General features: G+C 36.9%; 1 protein-coding gene across 1 annotated transcript in view; it reads right to left on the bottom strand.

Annotated features, from left to right (window-relative positions):
* LOC139973850 (protein phosphatase EYA4-like) overlaps positions 1 to 22,062 on the bottom strand; it is a 201,682-nt gene that overhangs the window by 24,349 nt on the left and 155,271 nt on the right. The window contains exons 3-7 of the mRNA XM_071980725.1: positions 18,604 to 18,662; positions 16,795 to 16,922; positions 13,076 to 13,153; positions 9,338 to 9,424; positions 5,589 to 5,664 (exon numbers count right to left, since the gene is read on the bottom strand). Coding sequence (XP_071836826.1) covers positions 5,589 to 5,664; positions 9,338 to 9,424; positions 13,076 to 13,153; positions 16,795 to 16,922; positions 18,604 to 18,662 — 428 coding nt within the window. The remainder of the gene's footprint in view (positions 1 to 5,588; positions 5,665 to 9,337; positions 9,425 to 13,075; positions 13,154 to 16,794; positions 16,923 to 18,603; positions 18,663 to 22,062) is intronic.

Here is a 22,062-nt window from a genome sequence, read left to right on the forward strand (position 1 = left end):
CGCCAAGACAGAGGTCCAAGACAGACCCCCTCCCCCCCCGGACTCAATTTTGCTTGTTAAATCTGCATCGTGTTACGTTGTAAAACCTATTTCTCCGACTGAAACGAAGAGACAGAACCCCTCGGATAGAATTTAAATAGTCCTGTGCTCTAACTTTGCCCCTTTTCTTCAAATGAGTAAAACTGTCGAGGTTTCAAGCAACGAACTTCATAATCTTTATGATCTTGAGACGTGTTGGGTACACCATGAGTATCGGTCGAGTGGGCCCACAGAGATGGAAGATAGATTGAACAAAATTAATAATGGGTGTATGAAACCTACTCTCGCCACAAGAAACAAAAACAAACAATGATAAATGAAATAAAAGAAAAAGAGTGCCATGTTTTTTTTTTTCTTTTTTTTTTCTTTTTCTTTTTCGAAGAAGGTACAATTCCCCCTCCTATCTTCACCTAACTGACCAAGCTAGGTGAACGGAGCACATTTTGCTTTGGAAGTTTGGATGAATTCGAGAGGCCTATCGACTTTAGGGCCCTCCGCACTCACTGACCGGCTCTTTTGTTTTTCTCTCTAGACATATATAGTCAATAAACCTGTCAACTGGCACACCAATTAATGTACTCCGTGATAACTCCGGCTAAAAACCACCTTCGGACCGAAGAATGTTACGTATAAATAATAGAACGGCTGTCAAATTGTTTGATTCACGACTGGGGAGCGGCGATGGAATGTTTCTCGTCAGCTCCGTGAGGTACCGATGGTGAAAAAGTATGGTATTGGATACGATGGAGAAATCAACAGAGTACTACACACCCAGCTTATTATATTCAAGCAGGTGGTTGGATGACTATTGAAAAGTTACCAATCATCATTCATCTCTTCATAGATCCAGTGATCCTTGGCTTACAAAAGTTCTTCCGGAAAGCGGGTTACCAGCAGGAATCCTGATGGCATACATACTGTACTCCATCGAACAAAGTAAATTGAGTGATATCAGCTTCCATTTTTTATTTTGCCGTATCAATTTTTAATTCCAATTATGTCCATTTTTGCATCTTTTTAAAATTTTAAAAATCATAATCAAAGACGGTTACTACAGTCTCCTCCCCTAAAGCTGTTTGTTCCGTTGAATTAAAATGACGAAACCCGGTGGTACCATCATTCTCCTTTAAGGTTTATAAAGTTGATATACCTGAAAACATAGGTCTGTTAAAATGCCATCCAACAAAACTATACCAGGGAAGAATAAGCATGGACTTCAAAGATTTCCAAATGCAATAGTACAATATACAGTAGGAACATAGTAACAGGTGGGCCACAAAACCAACGACACATCCAATCCAAAAGAGGTGCATTTACACACACACCTTCAAGTCTGTCGCACAAAATACACCCCATAAAACGTATTTAAGTTTGCGGCTGATGAAGCCTCCATAACCCAGCGATACCTCTAGTCCGAAAAGAAGGGCATCATACTAACTACACCTTAAAATATAGTTACATTAAGTTTGTGGCACGCAGACAACACAAACACAGCAACATTTCTAGTCCAACAAGAAGTGCACAACATAAAATACCCCCCTAAACGTATAGTGACAAAAAAATCTGTGGGACACAAAACCTGCGACATTTCCCGACTAGAGAAAGAATTACATCAGATCAAAACACCTGCATCCAATCTGTTTTAAGGATACAAACAGATATTAGTTATGAGTACAATTAATACAAACAATTATCACAGAATCTAAGAAAAGCAAAAGAACCATTAAAAATATTATTATAGCTTATAGTTTAATCATTCTATAAACTATATGTTATCCCTTACCTATAAATGTTCATGTTGGTATCGATGCGTATTAAAGATTCACAGCAGTTCTCTTATTATTTTTTTAGCGCAAAAGATCTGCACGGAAATTGAACCGTTCATTTACCGAGTAGAGCATGAAATGTGACCGCCCAATTGACTACTTCAATCAGTGGCTCGTAAAAACTACCAATACCCCCTACCTGGTGCTGGATTCCCAGACTTGACTATCATCTCCGTGAAACTCCATCCGTCCCGATGTCATCGCAAGTAGGGAATGATACCGTGGTCTCTTTCTCAAGCCTACTGATATTCTACTGATATTCTAACTGGGTTGGGCTTGCTTTAAGGACGGCGTTTGCAAAGATTGAAGTAGAAGGGAAAGACCAGCCAGGAACTTTGTGTCAAAGTGGGCATCGGATTACTTGCCTACTACTAGCTCTCATGCCTTCTAGAAAGCAATAGATTTTCTTTTGTTTTTTTATTGCTTGAGAGTTCAGTTAAATGATGCTAACTTCCCCTATAATTCCTTCTTTTTTTTCAAAACCAGGAAGTTACAAAAATGTCATAATTGTGTGCGTAGCATTATATGCTCATATTGATTTGCTTCATAAACTTGAAAGAAAAGAAATACAGAAAAGAAAAATCGGTAGTTTGTGGTGCCCTTTCAGGATGACTTTTCAGGTAAGTTTTTATACATCAGATAGGGTTACAAATCAAAGATTGATAAAGATCAATGTTCTGCTTTTCTTTCTTTCTTTGTTATAAGAATTCCAAATTGCTCGTCAAGATCTTCAAATTAACAATATGCAAATTAGGTCCACCATGATCCATCCACGCTATAATGTAAGCGACAGGTACCCCCCACTTTGTGCAGAAAGCGTCAAAGCTTTATCTGCACAACAAATCTGCTAGATTGGTCACCTGTATCGGTCAGCAGCAGCGAGAAAGAGTAAAACAAACGGAAAGCGTTCAAACCACAGGATTGCCACGGAATGATCTTGATCGGATTATAATCAATATACTACCGAATGATCATGATTGGATAATAACCAGAACCAATACGAAACAATATAAAACACAAAAGTGACGCAGGCCAGAGTCGTACATTCTGAGAGACACTGTGAGGGCGGCCTAACTTATCCCACGATATTAATATAAGCCATCCAGTAAAACATTCCGTGAAACATCCAGTGAAACATCCCAGTCAGGATCATCGAGAGGAACAGTCAAAAATCAACCAGATCGGGTAGAGATGAATAAGGTCAGCAATGGTTTATTACACTGTAATATCCACACGTATCCTTTCTTTGATAGTAAACAATTAAACTGCACCACAATACAAGACTATATATATAGATATATGAACTGGTAGATATTATGAACATGGGGTTCCACGGTGGCTGTCTTCTTCAGACAAATTTTTATCAAACTTGGATGTCTTTCCATGATCACAACATACTCTATTCCGTGTGGTTTAAGTCCAATGTTTTCGCACGCTATGTTAGTAACTGCATGATGGGTCGGATGAGAAATATTGAACCGAAGGAAAATTAGTTTTCAAAACATTTCCAACACAGTATGGGTTAGAGATGTACTTGTGGGGTTGATGTACTGTAAATCCCCTGTTCGATAACTGATCTATATTAATATGAGATGCTTTGATCTGGTCAAGAGACGCGCAAACTGCTGCATGGACCTGCAACTCTTTAAATTTTTAAAAGACAACCAGAACTAGCTTTGTAAAATTGTTCAGATTGTCCATTACTTTTAACATGTTCACCACAAGTGGACATGGCAAGCTGACCTTTTTCTTGCTGTTACAGTATAGCCATCACATTCAAAACTTACAACTAAAACCTTGAATTATAAGCAAAAGTTAAGTTAAGAATCTGTATGAGCGACTGTTAAAGTGAAAGAGCACAATTAAACTTCCACAAAATTTTAGACAGTAAAAATCCTTGGGAAATGCTTAAAAATTGCAGCTGTTAATAATAGACCTTTCTGAGTACTAAAGTAATGCAAACAAACTTTGGTACTAGAAAAGGAGGTGATGAATTTTTTAACTTACAGAGAAAGAAAGAGAGAGAGAGAGAGAGAGAGAGACATAAAAAGGCTAAGCATTTGTGCAATCAATTCTTGAAATACAATCCCCAACTGCCCTTACAAATGAAGGAGAAAGAGAAAAAAAGAAAATTCCTTATCAAAGAAAAAGGGGAGAGAAAAAAATTAACTTCCTTTTCCCCTGAATTGTTGTTCAAATCTTTTCTTTCTAATTATTCAAATCTGACCTTCACTGATAGGTCAACCAGGGAAGAAAAAGTTTGATTACTGAACTGTTCAGGCTACCAGCATACCAACAACAAAACTTAAGTATCGGAGGGACCTTTTTCGAACAAAGGCGCTCGATAAGCTATGGCTGACGTCAGCCCCCATATGCACAGAAGTGATAAACTTTCATTTCATTCTTCTGGTCCAAATAGCTAGCTGACGTAAGTTGGCAGTCTGGGCTTGCGAGGGCGGGCGGGGGAAGTCACGTCGCCTGCAGTACATGCAGGAAAACGGGATAAGTATCTGGTTTGAACGTGCAACTGAGAAACAGTGACCCTTTTGTTTGAGTAAATAACATTTCATCGCTAGATGTAACCAAACAAAGGAACATGCATATTTATAATTTGAGTAAAAATATTTCAATTTAGAAAGCAACTTTGAAATAAAGAGGACCATGGACAACAAGACAACAGGAAATTGCTAATTTTAAAGGAGATTGCAAAAATCATCCTCCCTCAAGATGAAATAGTGTCAGTTTTAAAACAATTACAGTGCCCTTGTTTAAACTAACCAGGAAACAACAACAACAACAGAAGAAAGATAAAAGAAGGTGGGGGGGGGAAGAGAGGGGAATTTAATTAACTTAATTATCTATGGGAAGATAATCTTGGCATGAACATTTGAACGTCATAAATTTGAAGACAGGAACCCAGCAAGTTGCAGAAATTCTGTATGACGTTCGAACGCACGACGCACTGAAATATATCCGATCGGTCGGGAAGGGCATCGATGCTTAAATGTAATTACACCGATTAAATCCCGGCTGCTTTTACTAGTATTCATGACTGGCTGATGATGAAACTAGATTGCAATCTTCAGCTAACATGCGTTACTTAAAGGCAAAAATGCTTAGAAAGCGGTAACATGGAAAAATATTTTGAAGCCAACTTGGAAAAGTGGGTGCCTATGTATGCCGTGCCTTCAGTGCACAAGCAGTCAGGTCCAAGAAACAGCTTCTGGGAAGTCCTGTATTAACTTTTTGTATTTACAACAGTACACCTCCTTTTTATAGTGACACAGTTGTAATAATAATCATGCCAATAATAATAATACTATAAATATTAATAATAATAATAATAATATTAGTAATTATTTTTACAACGCTTTAAGCGACCACAAATGTGGGAGGAACCCACAAGGGCTTCTGGATTACAACTAATACATGTGTGGTTTCCTGCCATTCAACATTTTAACTCAAATTTGGAATCTTTCAATTTAGAAAGTTATATCAGATGCGAAAACCCAAGATTGCTCTTGGATGAAAACCCCACCTTACTATTACTCGGCTGGGTATCTAACCCAGAACCTCCCGATTGCTAAGTCTCATTGCTTCAAATGCCATGGCCTTCCATCCACTTGGTCACAGCACTGGTATACCATCACTTATATCCCTGATTTTATTGATAAAAGAGGAAAAAACGTGAGGATGGAGAAAAAATATGAGGAGAGAACTCACCTATAATACTGAGACGGAAACTCTGACTTTGGCGCCCGCAAGTTCATTTCCAATGGGCTCTGATCAGATTCAGCTACTGGAAACCAAAAAAAAAATAGCAAAGATACAACATCAAATAAATAAAACAAATTACGAAATATTCGACTTGCAAAAGATTTTTTCTTTTAAATGGAATAATATCAACGAATATAAGTTCCAATTTACGGTCGGGAATATTTTTAGTAGGAAATTTACTTTCAGACAAAAGAAAAAATCTAAACCATGTTAGCCAGATAAAAACATATATGTATTATATATATTCATCATGTATATTTTATTCACTGTATGATAGGTACAGTACCTTGTTTCAACTTTCTATACCGTATGGATCATATAAGAGCGTCATAACTGTGAAGTGTTGGGATATCAGATATTCACTTTGCTACGTACGGTTGTAAAAATTCCTTTACGACCAATTTGTTTTCACTCTCATCAAAATCTGGGCTGAGCCTGACACTTCTTGTTATTTTTGTTTGAATCTTCTTCTACCACACTTGCAAAGTCTCTGGCCTTCAACAGAGGGCAATGTCTATATGTGCTATCGTTGTTCACAGTGGGAAACTCGACACAAAGATGAAGCCACCCGCTGACTTTTTCACTGGAAGCGAAAACCCATCATGGTAAATTGATAATGTAAATTCTAACTGAGTCGAAATGACGTAAGAAAACAGCCCGTAAAGGCCCGCACAGTTTGCAATGTGTCAACTTATGATCTTTAACTTTTCAACTTTTGGCATCGGAAAGTCACGGAATGAAACCTGCATACTAATGCATATTGGATTTTGTCTTTTTTACTAAAACTTTAATTTCGCTTCCAATTATTGATTAGCTTCATGATTGATCTCTAGAGTAAGCCAAAATATGTCAACAAAATAGGGCTAGCAGTGATTAATAACGGTGGCAAAAGCATACAGTGGAATTACGACCTTCCTTTCCAGTTTCGAACCTCTGGACAAACAATCAGCATCCATAGCCTAGTTGATTTGGGTGTAAGTGGGAGGAAGGGGTTTTTACACATACATACATATATAAATATGAATGTATGTAAAAGCAAATTTCAAATCATCAAATCTTTCGCTTCACTACTTGGAAAGTCTATGATTTACTTTGCAATGTCATTTTTCTATGGATTAGTTTCAAAATATTTATAAACTTCAATGCAGAAAGCTGATGAATATATATAACAGTACATTGGGTCAGTAGTTTAACTGGCCGAGCAGGAATGTAGCCAGAAATAGGGGGGGGGAACAGAACTTTTTAAGGGGCACTTAACGGAGCGCCATGATGGGCAAAGAGAATTTTGGCCCAAAATGCTTCCCACATTGCAGGGGAAAATTTTTTCTTTTTTTTTGGCTGCCACCTTGGTTGTTAGCACAGGTAATCTCAATTGAATTGTTTCTTTGCACAGAGGAATGAATGATTGCTTTCTCTGAATATTATCTCTGCTCTAACAAACCACAAACAGGAAGTTTGTAAACCTCAGGTTTAATGTACTAGAATGTATCAAGTGATGGTGGTGTTTCAACAATTCCTATCTAAATACACAATGGAGTCCAGTGTAAGTCCATTGACAAAAGAATCGAATACTTGAAACAGTTTTGGATTGTATCAATGAAGAATGTGGTTTATAGTAATTATTCAGGTTTAAACCCAGAATTAAATACAAATAAGAATATCTGTGTTACTGCTGACATTTTATTCACAATACCAATGGTTACTTTCTTCTTTACATGGGGAACAAATACAAATATTTAGGTGAGAAAGTGGTGGTGGTGGGTGGGGGGATGGGCATAATTGTAAACTGTTACACTTGTGCATTAGTGTGGAAAAGTTTGTTTTCAGAAGAATAAAACAAATAATAATCATGATATTTCCAATCCTAAGTTGCTGATATGGTTTATTCCATAAATTAAAGACGGAAGGTATATAAAATTGAGTTTACGTTGTGCTACTCCTGAAATGAGGTTCCACAAGAAGTAAATCTACCATTGAAAGCACTAAGTGAGGTAAAATGAGATAATTCGGGGGATTAAAACAAATCGAGACTGCATATATATATATCAAATAGAACTCACCCTTTCACAACAGTAAAAAAGTTACTTTAGTTCTGACAAAATGGTCAAGAAAGAATTTGCCCAGTTGTGATGATGTGTTTCTCCCTCCCCTTCCCTCCTCAACCCTTCCTCTCTCTAATTATTCCTGTCCCCCTATAAAGGGGTAGAACTTTCTACAACTAGTTTAGTGTACTAACTTACACTCGTTAGATACGTTTCAATATTTACATCATCCTTTTAAAATACAAAACTTATAATGAAATTGCTGTCATTTAGGCTTTGTCATGAGTGTTTTGATTTCATTCCTTGAAGAATTTTTAGTGAAAAATATAGTTCAGGTCCATCATTTGGATTTTTACCAGAACAAGCAAGGATTTAGTTACGTTGCAGACTTGTTGTTACTTTGATACGAAAACAACTGTTGGAGCAACCACCACAGAGGGTTTATGGGTAATATGAAAAACAAATAGTAGGGAATCAAGCACTCTTCCCCAAAGGGGTTTACAGATTACAATGCATCCTTTGGAAGTCCTTGAACTTTTCGCCCTCTTTAGCAAAATGAGAGTAACTTAGTTTTCCCGGGGAGGGGAGGGGATGGGGGAGGGAAAAGACTCTCCCTAGAGACTAAGTAAATCATTTGATAAAGTATTAACACTTCATTTTGTGATATATCTGGCTCCAAATTTTCAAACAGGTGTGTACTGATAATTAATGAATATGCATTTTTTATGCGAATCGTAAACAATGATGACAATTGTATTGGTAGGCTAGTCGAGCTTAATTTCAAACTGTACTCAACTGTTTGTTTGTTATTTTCCGGGGCGGGCGATGAAAGAGAGTGCATGATAAGAACATTGGCTTTCCAAGGGAGGTGGGGGATGGGGGGTGTCAGGGTGTAGGAGGGGGTCAAGGTAAATAAACCCTCCTCCACCTTCCCCCTCCTGCAGACACTAATCTCACACTTAGTCCCTATTTCCTCAAGTAAATAAGGGCATGAATAAGGTTTCAAAAGTCCTCGGGACTGCTCCAGATTATTCCCACACAGTAAACCAAGCATTAAATCAAATGTGTTGGAGACTGCGCCCCAGACTATTCCCACACAGTATAGGGAGCCATTACATTAATGAAATATGTCATGGATGAGAACTGGATACCTGTATTTTCTGGGAGGGGGTTGATATGAAAGATATTAAGACATCATGATTCATGACCATGTTTTTGGTGACCACTTTCAGACCTTCTGCTACACTTTAAGGTTTACAAAGATTTCCTCAAACAATCTCTACTACTGTACGTACAAGATCTTCAAATAAGCCATCCAAAATATCCTCACACTCCTTCCCCCCTCCCCCGGGCTTGACGAGCCAGGGTCAGGGGACTACAGACCTGGGGGGTCAACCAGGGGGGGACAGGGAATATGGGCCAAAGTATAACATACTCTACTACAGTATATATGCACATGAATTTACAATGAATTTATGAAGACTTTGGAAAGGGCAGCTTCATGAAATAATTGTCCCCTGGGCCCGACTTTGGTACACCTTTCCATTTTCCCTCCTTCAAATACCGCCCCCCCCCTTCAACCTTACCCTATAGGGCTTGATCCACTCACATGATAATCACATGATAATCTAAATGAGGATGGTTGCCACATACCTGTGTAATTGTCTACTGTGACACTAGAGCCTGTGAAACCACCTTCAGAGGTTGGTGTATCTCTGCTACTCAAAGGTTCGGATTTGACTGAAAGACGAGTAGACAGGATAAGGGAAAAGGGGGTGAGGAGAAGAAGGAGGAGGAGGAGGAGGGGGGAGGAGGGAGATAGGTATAGAGGATAACAGGATGGAAGAGGAAAGGATGAAAAGAAGAAAAGATAGTAAAGAAATAGTCAGATTTTTCACCACAACATATGAAAAGATCACTAAGAGTTGTAGTTTCAAAGGCCAAACTCATTTACTACTGAACATTATAGAAGTACTAATCCCAAATATTTCAATACATAAAAAGACCCAAATGATTCTACATTTTCTTGGAATAATTAAAGAGGTGGAACCAACAAGCGATCACACTGTGGGTGAGAGACATAAGGGGAAGGGGTGGGGGGGAATGCGAGGGATTTAACTGATCTCACTATTATTGTACATAACTACTAATTTATATCAAGAATCTGGGGAGGGGGAGGGGGAGGGACTAATGAAATGGTAAAATTTGAAGAGAATTGAGTAACATATTATTTCAGGTAACCCAATTGGAACTGCAAATAACTGTCTGAAAGTTAAATTCAAGTGAATTTAAGCACAAAGTGAGTACAGGGAATTATCATGATGAATTTAGCAGTGCTCGGATATTTTCATATCTGCTTGTGGTGTGTTTATTTCCATGACAATCTTTAATTCTTTATCACAGAGAAATTTCTGCAAACTTAACAGCCACTGATGTGCAATATGTTGCATTGAGAGAACGTATAATTAAAATCAAATTTAATCGTTTTATAATATTTGTAGAAGAATTCATGGACTTCGATAAAAAAAAGTCCGATCACACATATTGCTTTAGAAATTCTATTATAATATTAATAATATGCAAAGTTACTTTCACAAAAATGTCTCCTGCTGTCCTGCATGTAAATAAAGTATTATTGTTGTGTGTGGTATAGGATTCTAATACTGATAAGGGAAAACATGTAAGCCTAAACTCAATTCACTTTTTGAGATAATTCCCATCAAAAGAGGTCAGAAAATCAAAACAAAGCTTGTAGTTTGTAACCCCATGATAAGAGTTATAAACCAACATCCCAATCATCAGAAAACACATCACAGATTCCCCAGGCTCCTTAACCATAACTCTTTCACCTCCCCCCCCCCCCCTCCACCTACCTCCTTCCTCCCCAATCTATACCTTCCCTCTGTCTTCATTCTGTCACCCAATTTTTGATTCCCTAACACAACAGGTTAGTTAACCTAGCCAAAACATTCAAGGTAACTTCAAACAGCTATTTCTACAGAGGTTAGCAACAGTAGAAATCAACATGGGGATTTTACCTTACGATGTGAAACCGGTTTTTGTCTTCCCTGTCTGTGTCATGTGATCTTTTGACTAAAATATCTCATTACAGGAAATCCTAATCTAACCTCTAGTTCACCTAAATATAAATCACTTATGTACTTAAGATACAAACAAAGACGAAGGCAACTTGGCAATTGTTTCAACGATGGAAGTGATTTTCATGTCCTTGTGAAATTATAATAACACCTTTAAGAGTTATTTTGCAACCAATAGCATCTGGTATTTTCATGCCAGTATAATTATATGAATACATATTTATTTGTTTTAACCACTCGATGAACCACAAGTTACAGAAAATGATGACAATTTTTAAAGTACAATATCGATATATATGAGATTCAGAGCTACCTTCTTGTTGCGATAATATCACTTGACTAATAATGGTTCCCAAAAGGACACTGTTTTTTTGGTCAAAACTAAGATATTCTCATTAGATTATTGTCATTAGATGCTACCCCCCGGCCCCCACCCCAAATTGCTATGTAATTAGTCATCTTTTCTTTTCAAATCTACACACTTCTTGGTTACATTTACATGTGCATCGGTGTGTACCACATGTAAATAGGCAAAAGAATCAAATCTTTTAATTTTCGGCTGTTTCTTCCTGTTTTGGTACATGAAATCGGCTATACTTTATGTCATACCAGCAATAATTGGCTGAAAAAATCTCAACAACTAAGGGGGGGGAGGAGTTTCCTATGAGGAGGAGAAATGGGGGTGGGGTGGGACAGTGGGAGGGGGTCATCAGGTTGGGGGGCTTAAAGTTGGCATTTCAGTAAGACAGTAGTCCCACACTAGTACTATTAATTGCAGTAACAGTGATAATCCACAGTTCGAGAGCTACAGGTTTTTGAGACTTTACTGTACAAAACCAGTTAAGCATACTGTAAAAAATCAAGATGCCACAAGGTTTATACAAGGTACAGTACAACAATGAACAATGGTAAACCATAAGATATCATATTACTTCACAAATCTAAGAACACACTCTATTAAACATCCAATTCAAATGTGGAACAAAATAAAAATAAGAAATAAATGAAGTATGTTATTTCGGAGGTTCCATATGACTGGCTGTACCAATCATTTGTCCACCATTCATTTGCACCATTTATTTACATTATCGATATATAGACTATTGTTCTTTTTTATATTGTTTTTTTACTAGTGTCTATCATATTTATTACCTGTACTGACTTTTGTTCACATCAGAAATTCAATTTCAGTTGAATATCAAGTTATATATTTTTGATTGTCTTTATCAAGTTTAACCTCTCCCCACGATGACAAAATTACCATCATTATCACCTTTTAGACCTGAGGCTCACATGCACAGTGGGCTTATACAATATGTCTGGGTACACAGACACACATATATATATAGTCAAGTGAGAAGGCTGTGCAAGCCTTGATACTAGACTATAAACCTTGAAACTTTTTAACTTTTCACTTAAATGTAAATACATGCAGTGTCTACATTTATGAGTTCATTAACTTGAGAAGATATTTTTTAAGGAACCATAACATAGACATTCATTCTCAAAGTTGGTACTAAACACTAATTATTGTTGGGGATACTCTAATAAATGTAACATTAGCTCACATGTCTACTGGAAAGAAAATCCAGAAATTAATCTGGAAATAATTGGTCTATCCCACTACCTACTTCTTAGTTTGTCAAATGACTGAATTAGGTAAAATTCTATATTTGTCTTAGAGCCCGCCTTAAGTTGAAAATACCACGAAAGCATTTACTTTGTACTCGGCTACATGCATGTTCTTGTGGGAGAAGCCTATTTAATTCGGCTATAACTTTCGTCACCTCATTGCCAACTTACGGTTTCACCTTATCCCGTATTTTTGTTTTAACCATTTGGAAAACCATTTCAGATGGGGAAAACCGAGGCTTTCATTTTGGATGGAACCCCATCCTACTTCAGCTGGCCAGAAATTGGAACGCACAATCTCCCAGACTATGCTAGGTTCAATGTTTCTATATTTCCACCCATTTCATCCACATGTAGACAACAACATTAGTTTTAACTGTACATATATATATTAAGTGTGTATACTGTTGACCCTGTTGCTTTAAGACCTACGAGACTAGCATCCTTTCAGAATGTGCACGGAACATTTTAGAAATGTATCACAATAGAAACATTTTGTGATGGATTTGGTGTTACTCTAAAAGTCACTCATTAGTCAGGTCTTCAAAATGGGGGCATTTTTACAGACAAAGACACAGAAATACACATTGTAGGCAATTAATATATAGTTGAGAAACAAAAGAGAAAATTAAAGAGAGACAAGAAAAAGGATAATGCTTACTTGTATCTGAAGAATTCCAACTATTTGTGTTACTTAGCACACTAGTTTCAGCAGCACTTGCCATACTAGCATGGTTACCTGCAACAACAACCAAGAAAGAAAAGGATATTTAAAGGCAAAAATACGATAAACTGTATATTGTAAAAACTCTGAACAAATACAATTTATAAAACCCTTCTGAATCATAAACATTTACTGCCAAGGACACAAAAGTTATTGCTCAGAAGAAATATAAACGAATCATGCACGCGTACATACAGTTAACTGGAAAATGCCAAATTATGCTGGCTGTTTTGGGACAATGTTTTTTTAGTTTGTGACTGTGCAGAAATTGTTGAGAAGAAAGCGGTTTTGGTTTGTCTGTTTTCCTTCCTTGTCTTTCTTTCTTTCTTTGAATTTTAAATGCGTGGTACAGCTCAAGGTTTGTTGACCTGTACTAGTGTTCCTGGTTTCCATGTGTTACAAAACTTGGTTCAAATCTATGTTACAACAACTACCAGCTCAAAGAAAAGGGTCTGGTCATTTTTATGACTTGAGAGACTGACCACTTTACCCTTTATGGCCTGACCATCAAGTAACATTCATTTGGCTGGAAAATTGGGCCACAGGCAATTTATTTGTGGATAAAATGTTATTATCATTAACAGTTGAATAAACCCAGATTCAAAAAGATTTTCTGGGTGGCTGAAGCTTGATTGATTGCTTAAACAAACTTGCTTTAAATTTTTCTGCATCTTTAGGAGAAAAAAATAACACATCCTCATAGCATTTTGCATGTGGCTGATATCTTAACTGATTGCTTAGCAACCTTGCTGACAAATTTTACAACATCTTTAGGAGGCAGGGAAGTAAAAAACATCCCGATAGCATTTTTGCATCACGAAGCTACAATTTTGTTTTGCTGCGCCTCTAAATTTTGCGATATTTTCTCAATGTATCTGGCAACATACAGCCGAAGGAATGATGTCATCGGGGTATATTCATCTACAAATAGTTTTCTATGTGATGGTTGAATAATTAATCCACAGTGAGGAAAAAAGGGTATGTTATACAGAAATGTTGCAGTTCCAACTGAAGACAATGCATCGACAGCAATTAATGCAAAACGTTCTCTAAAATGTATCCGGTTTCAACGTCGTCTACGATTAATTAGCCAGAAGGCTATAATCACCCTAATCAAGGTTTTGAAAGCTCAGCATTTACCCCGATGACTGTATATGACTGTAGACTGTATATGGAGAATATCAGGATTTAGCCAGTCAAAATACCTCTAAAATAACATTCTCGAAAATTAAACTTATCTTGCATTGAGGACAAAACATTGAGATCCATGGGCTTTTCTGCTGCTGTAGAAGAAGGGAACATTTTTCTCTTCAATATATGCCTAACATTAATGTCTGCTACCACAAAAATTTAAATGTTTAATTATCAGCTTGGCTTTTAGTCTTTGATTTCCCTTCGATTGTATCGAACAATTTTTGCCTAGATTCTGTTTACGAATTAGTAATCAACCCAACGCAAATTCAAACTCGAACACAACTTTTTAACAATTAAAACGGATATGAACTTTGTCGTCACGATTTGAAACAAGAAACTTTCAAACGAGAAGAAATAATGAACTGAGTTGTGATGGGATGGGATGTCTGTATGGAATGGTACAGTAGATTAGAAAGTGTACAAAAATTTGTGTTAAAATGATGAAAACATGTTCCTTTAATGTAGCCTTTCTGTCATTCAGATATTTAATCAAGCCAATTGGTTGCTGGAAATCAACATAGCAATCGATCAAAAACTTAATACACCCTGCTTTAATAGATCTGCTAATCGGCCATTCATGTGAATGAATTCGAGTAAACTTCGTCATTCGGATGCCTTCATCGCATGCATGAACAAGAATGCTGAAAATATTTAAAAACTTTTCCAAAAATCTATTCATTTCATTGGAACTGAAACTTTACCAAAGTCAGAGCTATAATTATGCCATAATATTGTCATTAAAATGTTTAGCGTTTAATATTTGTTGACTGATAAAAAGAAAATTCACAAAAAGATTCGACTCAGAGAGCTGCTCTCGTACGCCTGCAGTAATTTCGGCCACATTCCACAGAACGTGAACATTTGAGTTTCCATCCAAATGAAGCGTACATTTGAAAATGTCAATAATGTATCCTACATGTGGTATAAAGTACACCTGAGTCCAACTGCGATCATTTCCACCAAAAAAATTTCCTTCAAATCTTATATCCTCTCTCTGTCTCTCTTTCCCTATCTTTCAGCTGTTTTCTCCGATCTCGCGAGCCCTGACCCCCCGCTGCACTTCTCTCCACTCTTTGCCTCTATATTTAAGTACAACATAAAAGTAGGAATTATGGAGAATAATGCTAAGCTGTTGAGATTTAAAACAAAATACAAAAAAAAAAAAAACCCAAAGCAATCTATCGCCGGTATGGCTACGATGTTCAATCACTGATGTTTGTTGATGTAGACTCATTATTAATTGACATACTTTCCCTTTCTTACAACGCCACGACGGCTTCGCTAGCGGTCGTCTTTGATGTCGAGCCATATTGCGATACGCAGCTTCGTAATCGGACGGGTTGCTGTACATTGGCGGTCGCGACGAGGTGCGAGGAAGAAATAGCAACGACTTAGAAGACGGAATGTATTCCGGTACAAGAAAAATAACAACAGAAACGAACCGTGCTGTAACGCAGCATTCGAAAAGGTCTCCAAACCACAGAAAAGATTATTCTCTATAATCCTGGGTAAACGTCCCCTGGTATTTTATCCCTTACAACTATTTTTTCTTATTTTTCCAAAAGTCTGCTTAAATAATTAAATTTTCCTAAGATATTGACAATGAGAGAAAGAGAGTGGGAGAGAGAGACGGTGAGAGAGAGATTTGCTGGTGTTGTTTTTTTTTTTATTTACTTTTTTTATTATTAAAATTTAAGTCAGTTTTGCAAATTTTAGTGAGTACAAATTTGTGGTGCATCAGGAGCTGTGTTGAGCTGAGGTAAATTACTCATTCAAGGCAAATGAATAATCTGCAGAGTACTTCTCGTCTGTCTTTAAATGTTTAGTTTTAATTTATTAAATTTCTTCATTTTTTTTTTTTAAATTTGTGTATTTAGTCGCAACCCAACAGGATTTTAACGAAAGATCGAAATACCCCAACACAAATGAGAGACTTAGATATAGATATATATGCAATCTGGAATATTATATGAAAGGAGACTCAGCTGGTTAATTGTTTTGCACACCCCCACAAAGGGAAAAAAACACACGCACACAATTCTGGATGACTCTCTGTGATACTGCGCATGTTTCTTAATCAAGCGTCAAGATTTCGACGAATAATTCATTACCGGCTGTTTTTTATGGAAACAAGCCGCTCAGCAAAATTCAAGTTTTTCAGCAATTATCTTTCCATCATCGTGCCATTGCTCTAGAAACAACAACGAACAGCCGGAACTAGATCCAGGCTAGATTAAGGCACTAGTTTTTGGGGGGGGGACAAAATTTTCCCAAGTTTGAGTTTTGTCCCCCATCTGATCAATCCTACTTTGTGTACTGTATAACGTTTCTTCGATGTCCCAGAATTTTCGATTTTAAAGAGAAAAAGAAGGGGGGGGGGGTTGAAAAAAACTTTTGGCAAGATTTCCATCTTTTCTTCTGCGTCTAAAAAGCAAAGGAGAGGATTTGCTTAAATTACTTACTCTCTGTGCCATTGGGAGTGATTGAACAGTTATTAGTCTCTGGTGTTGAAATGTCGTTATGAGGGGATCCCCCGTTGGTGCTACTGACTTGGTCCTGTGGGCTCGCTATCTGCTGAATGTCCATAGACCTGATTAAGGGAGAGAGAGATGAAAAGAGAAAAATAAAATATTAAAAAAGCCTGAGTGAAGAGACCAAGGAAAGAGAAGTTATTGTCACTTAACTAGAAATGTAGAACTTCAATTTTTTGGGGGGGAAATTTATTACACTTCAACTGGGGGAATTCTAACAAAACACAACCTCTATCAGATGTTGGTTTACTCTACAACTATTTAAATACAAATCGCAAAAACAATGTGAAAGTTCCTATTGTATGGATGAGCTTAAAGACTTCACAGAACAAATAACCTTTCTGATTTTTTTTTATCATTATGATTATTACAGGCTTTGCTAAAATTTACAAAATTATTATGGTTAAAATTTTGTTTCTCAGGAAAAATTGTATCTACTCTAGTGACCATTGACAGCTTCAAAAGCAATGTTAAAATTTTATCTCAAAAAGTATTAAAACACTGGATGAACTTCTATTCCCCGCATTTCACAATATGCAAGAGACCTAGGACTTAAAATATAATTATTATATAAATCAGAAATATAACAAATTGTTTATATCTGAGCGACTGAAATGAATAAGTTAGCAAGCATCTGTGTCATCATAGCAAAAGATGCTACATAGCCGGTTGAATGTCTCATTTTAATAACAGGTTCCCATTATTAACACAAAACTTCCAATTTCTTTCCCTCGCCACCCTCCCACCACTTCTCCCCTTCCCCAACCCACCTGCCTTTGAATTCTCTATGCGGCAAATTTTATCATTTCTTTGTATATATTATATAAAATAATGCTAAAATATTTTGAAAGAAAAAAAAAAGCAGGAAAACAAAAATGCAAATTTATGTGTTGCAGCTAGATGACAAGATTGACTTAGCTATGCACACGACAAGTAAAGAATGGTTTTTTCTTTCTTTGTGGTACGTCAATAATTAGCGTGCTTCAAGTACATACAAGGCGGACATTTATACCAGCAGAATCTCTCACTTGCCTCAATAGGTACAGTTTAAGATGGCGAAACCCGATACGCGGGCAAGGTAAGAGGACACCAGATTCACGTGATCAAAGGGTAGAAGGAACGCTTCCAAAGACGTGCAGAATTTAGCAGCGTTCCTTCGCTACAGGGTTATATATGGACGAGGAAATAGCACATTCTTTTATAGCAAAGTGATATTCATCGACTGATTTCTGAGAACCTTGTACATATGTAGCAACATTGACAATATTAGACACACTGAATTTTTTTTTTAACATAAAGCAAAATTTGATGATGAAACACAAAAGGGGGAAATGAGGACAAATTTTGCAATTATACACACGCTGGCCTGTAGCCAGAAATTCTGAGATGGAGGGGCGGGCACCAAACAAGTTTGGGAGGAGCACAATACTCCTGTTCTGCAACTTGTGAAGTTTTTGTACATATAATGTTAGCACAGATTGGAGGGGATGGACATAGTTATCTGCATTGGGGGTGGGGGTGGGGGTGGGAATAGGATCCAACCAACTCGCATTCCCTTATTTTCTACTCAGATCTTGGTTAGTCTGTTGCTTTCTTACAATAAGTTTCCTTTTATACAAATAAGTTCAATCTCCTATTGGACCCACTCTACTCCCCTTGGCTCCTCCCCCTATATTCCCACTTGTAACCCCTTCCCCCTATATTCTCCCTTGGGTCCCCCTCTACTCCACATTCTCTTACCTTGATGGGGAGGAGTGGTGTTCACTTGTACCATTTGTTTCTGCATATGCTCTTTTCACCTGTAACAAAAAAATACAGAGAGAGATTGTTAAACACTGTATACAAACATTATTATTGAAAGCTTTTTAATAGTTAAATTCAGCGGTATAATGTCAACTTACTAACCATTGAAATTTAATTAAATTTACTACACAATTCCAGCATGCAAGTATTCCCCTTTGTAGAAACAAAATGATGACCCCGTTAAAAGTGGGGGGAGGGGTGGGAGAATGTAGTAGATAAACTGCCTGCACAGTCAAAAATTACAACAAGAAAATGAATTTTGTCAGCTTTTAAAATGTTTGATGGATAAATCATGAATAAAAGATCAGCCCTGGTTGAAGCTGATATACAAACTTATACAGTCAAGGCTTTCATATCTATTTACCAAAATTCTGTAAGAAAAAATGAATATTTTATACTCATTTTTGAAAGAAACATTTAGGTAAAGTAACTTAATACACAATGATCATCAACATCAACAGTTCACAATTTTTTATTTGAGTTTGTTCCCATTTTTATCCCTTTTTTTTTTTTTACTCTGGCAAAAATCTATTTCATTGTTGACGTTTGGTAGGTATATTTTCCACTTGTCATGATGATCCGGTTTACTTTAGTTTGATATATACAGAGGGTGTCCATAACACTATAGCTGAAACCAAATACAGGGACTCTAAAACCAGGCAACCGACCAGTCTGCAATAGAAGATTGCAGTGATCAGATCAAGTGGTATCGATGGAGGATTATCCACAGTGCTTGTATTCCTGTCTGCTGCCACCCTTTTGTATCAATCGATTCCACTCATTAAAGAAATTTCGAAGCTCTGTTAATTGAACAAAAAACTAGTATTCGTACGCATGCTGTGAAGGGCATGATATCGTTACTGCATTAATGTAGAAGCTCGTAGTCGAGTACCACCGAACACAAGCTGCATTTTGATTGTCATGCTAATTAATCAAACTCTGCTGAAAGAAAGGATGTGTTGCCATGGTTACCCTAAATTTGAGAACATTCAAAAGAAACACTGGACGAATTATTTTTTTGGGTGTTGACCATTCACTGACTACAAGTGATCAGACTAGGTAACCTTTCTGCATATAATGCAAAACTAGTTCATTCAATGCTAATTTCCTTTAGGAGTATTGATGGGCCAGTTTACAAGGTTGTCAGGGAAGGACTTCTGTGTGACCTCAAATGACCTGGTGAACTTATAACTTCAGGTATGTTGAACAGAGTCATTGACAAAGGTCAATAGGTTAACACAAAACCAGCAAAATTCACTGTACAAAGTCAATGACATTTAGGTACTTGTGAATTATGTTGGTTTTAAGACAAATATTGACAGTCCATGTACATAGACAATTTTCAAAGAAACTGCAAAAGCTGTATAAAATCTAATGACCGCATGTACCTGTACAATTTTCCTTCTCTCCGTAAAACTGAAGTCAACCTTACTCAATTTCCTTACAAACATGAAACTAGAGACATTTTATCTGTTGTTTTGTCCCTTGCTTTTATAATCAAACTAACAGTATGGAATGTTTCCCGAAAGAAAATGAAGACGGTATTGAAGAAACTAAGCATGAATAGACACCGGATATGTGAGCTGATCAATTAATTCACTTTGGCTTTGGCTTTGAGTACAAAGTTTCTGTATGCTGCCATGTTGGACAAATCTAACAGTGATACGGACTTTGGAACCGTGTTGCCGACTTTGCAGTACACGGTTCCCCTCACAATGTTGCAAGGTCGGTAAGAGTGACTCTATAATTTAACCTTTCTGGAAACCAAAAAGAACTTATTTTCTTATAGCAGTGATCCCTGGTGACTTGCAATTGCTATTGATCACATCCCCCTGATCTTCGTCAACATGACTCTACATGTAAAACGTCGTAGTAAAGATGATGGCATTGTTTATGAATTGATGCCATCACACATATCTCATACGCTGTACAAAGCAGTATGTTTGTCTTGTCATGTAACAACTTCAGAGTATAACTTTCAATTTGCGCCACTGGCACATTAACTTCAAAACAACATTATCATATCTTTGAACTCTGAGTTATTTATATCCATGAGCCTGAAATGCGCTGCATGCTCCCCGAGAGTTCACCTCTCCAAAGAGCAGACCCCGACTCGACGGATACGGTCCGAACAATTTCTGATTTGACGGGATGGCCTAATTTTGTCACTTGCCAAGAGTCGATCCACAGGACAGACTCACGTGAAGAGCCTACACGGCTAATTCCTTGGCAATATTCACAAAACCTAGATACCAAAATTGTGAAATGGCATGTCCATTAGTAAGTATCGAAAACACCAAGCACCCCTGCTGTCAACCTATCCAATCGTTTTAGTGTCCTACTGCTTGCAGAGTCAGGAAATAAGCCTCGATATCGTACGTCCGGGGGAACCTAAATGACGGGTTCTGCTCAGGGAGCAATGCTAAATATATAAAGAAACTCTACATTTCTATTCGTTCAGATTTCTTTTTTATTTATTTTTTTTTACTACAATCCAACCTCTATTTCGGGGAAGGAAACCATGATCTTTTGCCAGACTAAGGTGTAATTATTGCCTAGCTACAGTGCTCTGGTTTTCCTTTATTAAAACATATATACAGAGGGCTGCAGTACTTGCAACAAGTATGGAACTTGTATGCCTGCCTTCAGCTAATGGTTTTGTTAATATAATAACAATCAATTTCAAAGAAAATTTATAGCTTAGATACCAAACCAGGCAGCCTATATATACCATGTTATGTAAAGGTAAGATGCACTTTCTTAACAAGAGCAAGTAATATGATTCAATAGTTAAACTGCAATATTTGGAAACCTGGTCCCATCTGGTCACATTGGTATACAAAACATGAACACAAAGTTCTTTCAAAGCGAATTATAGGAATTTCCCCACATTTCATCTTTTTTTTTCTTTCCATCATTACAGATTAATTGAGGAGTAAACTCCATTTCTAAATAGAAACAAAGAAAGAAAAATATTCCTGCCAAAAAAAGCACTTTACAGAGACTTACCAATGGGTGATGTTTTCTGGACATTTTTCTCGTTCAAGAATGCAATTTATTCCCGTTGTTTTTTCACATTCCCAAACATTTTGCCAAACAATTAGCTACTTAATTATTTGATTCACTGTAGACGACATGGACAACAGAAATATTGCACAATTCTCTTCAAGTGAGATGTCATTTGTCATTTGTGTTCCTTTATTCATTTTATCAATTGTATTTATGAGTTTTTTAATTTTACACAAGAGACAAAAAGTTGAGCATTTTCTATTTTATTTTACTACACAATAGTAGTTTTATATCTAGACCAACAAGACTGAAGGCATAACGATGCTTAATTTTATCCGACTTCATCTGTTAACCGTCGATCAATTTTTCAATGCCATATGATACTAA

Source organism: Apostichopus japonicus, chromosome 9 (genome assembly GCF_037975245.1).
Source record: "Apostichopus japonicus isolate 1M-3 chromosome 9, ASM3797524v1, whole genome shotgun sequence".
NCBI lineage: Eukaryota > Metazoa > Echinodermata > Holothuroidea > Aspidochirotida > Stichopodidae > Apostichopus > Apostichopus japonicus.